The following is a 3,148-nucleotide window of genomic DNA, read 5'->3' on the forward strand; positions in this document are numbered from 1 at the left end:
ACTGGCCTGGAATCAAGACAGAAGCTGTTCGGAGGGTTCTTTCCATGAAGCTGTAAGGTATTTCGGGCTATTAGCTCCTTAGCCATTAATGTGAACAGCTCTTCTATGTTTTGAGCCTCCTTTGCTGATGTCTCCAGCACAGCTAAGAGCCCATGCTTCTCTGCCAGCGTGCAGGCGTCTTCAAACAGCACTTGGCGCTTGTCTAGCGAGTCTGATTTGTTCCCTTAAAAGAAGGCAAAGAGGCACTTCAGTAACTTAGTCTCTCAAAAATTCACCATCAATGCATGGATTCAGTTTTGTTAAAGGATTTATATTAGGAGTATGAGTTACTGGAGAGCACAGGTTGTGAGCACATCAGACAAACTGTGGCACAAAACTGCACCTCGTCATATGACAGCAAATGAGCTGAAATCCAATAAAACCTGTGTTCACCTAATTACTTAGTGTAGGTAGTGGTGCCAAAGGATTATTTGGAAGCAACTGTTGGTCCCTATTCCCTAGTGTTTTTAGACATTAAGTAGCATTTCAGTTAAACATTAAAAAAAAACTTTTAAGATGATGCCGAAAGACATGAATTCACACCAAGCTACCTCGATGCTTAAAATACTTAAGTTGTTTCTGCACATGTAGATCAAATTTTTACTGGTAGCACTTTAGTCAAAACCTATCAAAAGTCATGAAATGCCTCAGACAAAACACCTTTGTCTATTTAAGTAGTTGGAGCACATGTGGAATTATCAGTTCTGGCACATGCAGTACCTGGCTCAAGGCTACACTCCTGGTTTCAAGACAACCCTTCATCAAATTCATAAGTTGAATCTGAAGCATATATAAGCCAATTCACCTCCCACAAATTCCCTTTCAGTTTTTCTACAAGGAGAAAACAAACAAAGCCGACAGACCACCCCACAAGAGAAAACCACAACCCCCCCAGCAAACAGCTTGAGGGTTATTTGCCTTCTTATAAAGAGCCCCTCATCCCTTTCCTCCTTCAGTTCCAGATGGGAAAGTTGGACTCCTTAGCCTCATGCTAGAAAGGTGTGTAACATGAGTAAGTGTAACTAAAAGTACAAAGACTTCTGCCAAACTAAGGAAAGCAAACAGCACCAGCATTGGAAGGAAGCACCAAGCTAGATCCTTAACAAAAGCTTTAGTTTTACTAATTTCAGTATTTTTCTCTGAAAAAAAACAAAACACTACCATCCTCCAACACACACAGATAAGTCTTGTTCTTTAGATTCATGAGGGAGGTTAGAAAAACCCTGACCAAAGTTCAGTGATTTACACCTCCCTTCCCCAATCCAGTTCCAAGCACTGCAGTTCGATGCAGGTCAGAGTTTGGTGCTTGCTTCCTCGGAGGAAGAACAGGAAGAACCACCACAGCAGAGGTCAGCGCAGCACCAGGAGCACACGCACAGCTCAGGGCCCATGCCTGCTCTGCCGCACGGCTCCACACTGCCTGTCCCCGACAGCCAGGCTCGAGTGTGCTGCTCTCAGCAGCGCCACACTGGGATGGGCAGAGGCAGTGGAATGTAAACAAAGTTTCTGTTATTTAACTAGACCAGTTCTCTTATTTGCAGCTTCTTCCTCAGGGGAAGGAGGAGCAATAATAACCTGAAACCTGAAGGGAAGGAACCACACTGCTTCCTACCATTCTCAGCAATTGCTGCTCACTGCTTTCCTCAAGAGGCAAAGTTCCCTGAATGCCAGTGGAACCCAAGCAGACTACTTCATGCTCTGCAAAAGCCATTTACCCATCTATTGTCTTACCTGGTCAGAATCCCATTAGAGAGCAATGTGCATGCATACCAAAAGAATAGAGAGCAAAGATGAGAACGAGGAGTTGTGCTGCTCTGTGCATTCCCCTTTGTCTTGAATTATTGAGCTGCTACATTCCTGTGCATCAGGAGTATAGGGTTAGACCTACTGCAGTTCTAACCTCAACAAGGTTCTCCCTGCTTCTAGTCTAGCAGCACGCTTGTTGCATTATTCCAACAGGAAAGGAACAAATGAAAAAGCTTTGCTGTCTGTAATGGGTTTGGTCCTGTCAGGACCAGGCTGACTTTCCTCGTTTATTTTTTTTAAGCTTAGGTCAACTTGCTAGACTTTCTGATCCCTTTTAGTTAGAACTACATTCCTCCTTAATGCATAGTTTACAGATGCTTTAAGTAGTGGGGGCAAGTGAGGGAGATTTTATATTCATATTTTAAAAGCTACATAACACAATATTTAAAATTAAAATCCTACCAATTAACATAATGACCAAGTTTGCAGCACCATACTTTTCAATTTCATGAATCCAGTGAGGAATGGATTCAAATGTGGACCTCCTAGTAAGGTCATAGGCAATGATGGCCCCATGGGCACTCCTGTAATAAGACTGGGTTATTGTCCGGAAGCGTTCTTGGCCAGCAGTGTCCCACACCTGGATCTGTAAGAGAAAGGACAGAAGCTGTAAAGGCCAGTGAATGCTGCTTCCTAGGGATTTGCCATCAGCACCAATGCCTTTGAAACCCCTTGTCTAGGAGGCAGCCAAACCCATCCCAGCTCACTCTAGTGTGGCTTTACCTTCTCTAGATCTGAAGAGACATTTCCAAGCCTGTAAAGTCAATCTACACAGACCAAAGAGAAAGCTGCAAGGGTAAACCTAGCTTTGTAAAGAGGCCAAGAAACTCAATTTCAGCAACTGTACTAGCAGATGCAGAGCATTACAGCTTTTTAATTGAAAAGGAAGAAGAGCAAAGAAGCCCTGATGCAGGACTGGGCAGGGCAAATCTATGTAAACGGCAGGGACCTGAATTTCCATCTGCACACAGAGTGAAGTTCTAAATAACAATTTCTTCTGATGTTTGTCTTGAAAGTCTTCTCCCTCAAATTAAGCATGCATCAAAGTGGAGCCTTTGCAAACTAGACGGTTTTCCCCCCTCACTGTCCCAGCTCAAACTCCCACATTTCTGTAGGAGAGAAGAGATATCACCTCCAAACTAGAGCCAGCTTCCAAAGAACACCCTGCAGGCAAAGCAGGAGCTCTCTCCTCAAGTAGATCCAGAGAAACCACAAGAGCAACTGTGTACCCAAATTAGGGTGACTACCTCCCCCAGGGCATCCTCCTGAGATAAAGTTCCTTTTGCAAACACCTCAGGTCAGA

General features: G+C 44.0%; 1 protein-coding gene across 1 annotated transcript in view; it reads right to left on the reverse strand.

Annotated features, from left to right (window-relative positions):
- LOC103808630 (ras-related protein Rab-19-like) overlaps positions 1-3,148 on the reverse strand; it is a gene marked incomplete at its 5' end in the record, with an annotated part of 5,858 nt that overhangs the window by 2,293 nt on the left and 417 nt on the right. Inside the window, 3 exons of the mRNA XM_009081425.1 lie at positions 3-223; positions 2,248-2,431; positions 2,569-2,573. Coding sequence (XP_009079673.1) covers positions 3-223; positions 2,248-2,431; positions 2,569-2,573 — 410 coding nt within the window. The remainder of the gene's footprint in view (positions 1-2; positions 224-2,247; positions 2,432-2,568; positions 2,574-3,148) is intronic.

Source organism: Acanthisitta chloris, unplaced genomic scaffold (genome assembly GCF_000695815.1).
Source record: "Acanthisitta chloris isolate BGI_N310 unplaced genomic scaffold, ASM69581v1 scaffold489, whole genome shotgun sequence".
NCBI lineage: Eukaryota > Metazoa > Chordata > Aves > Passeriformes > Acanthisittidae > Acanthisitta > Acanthisitta chloris.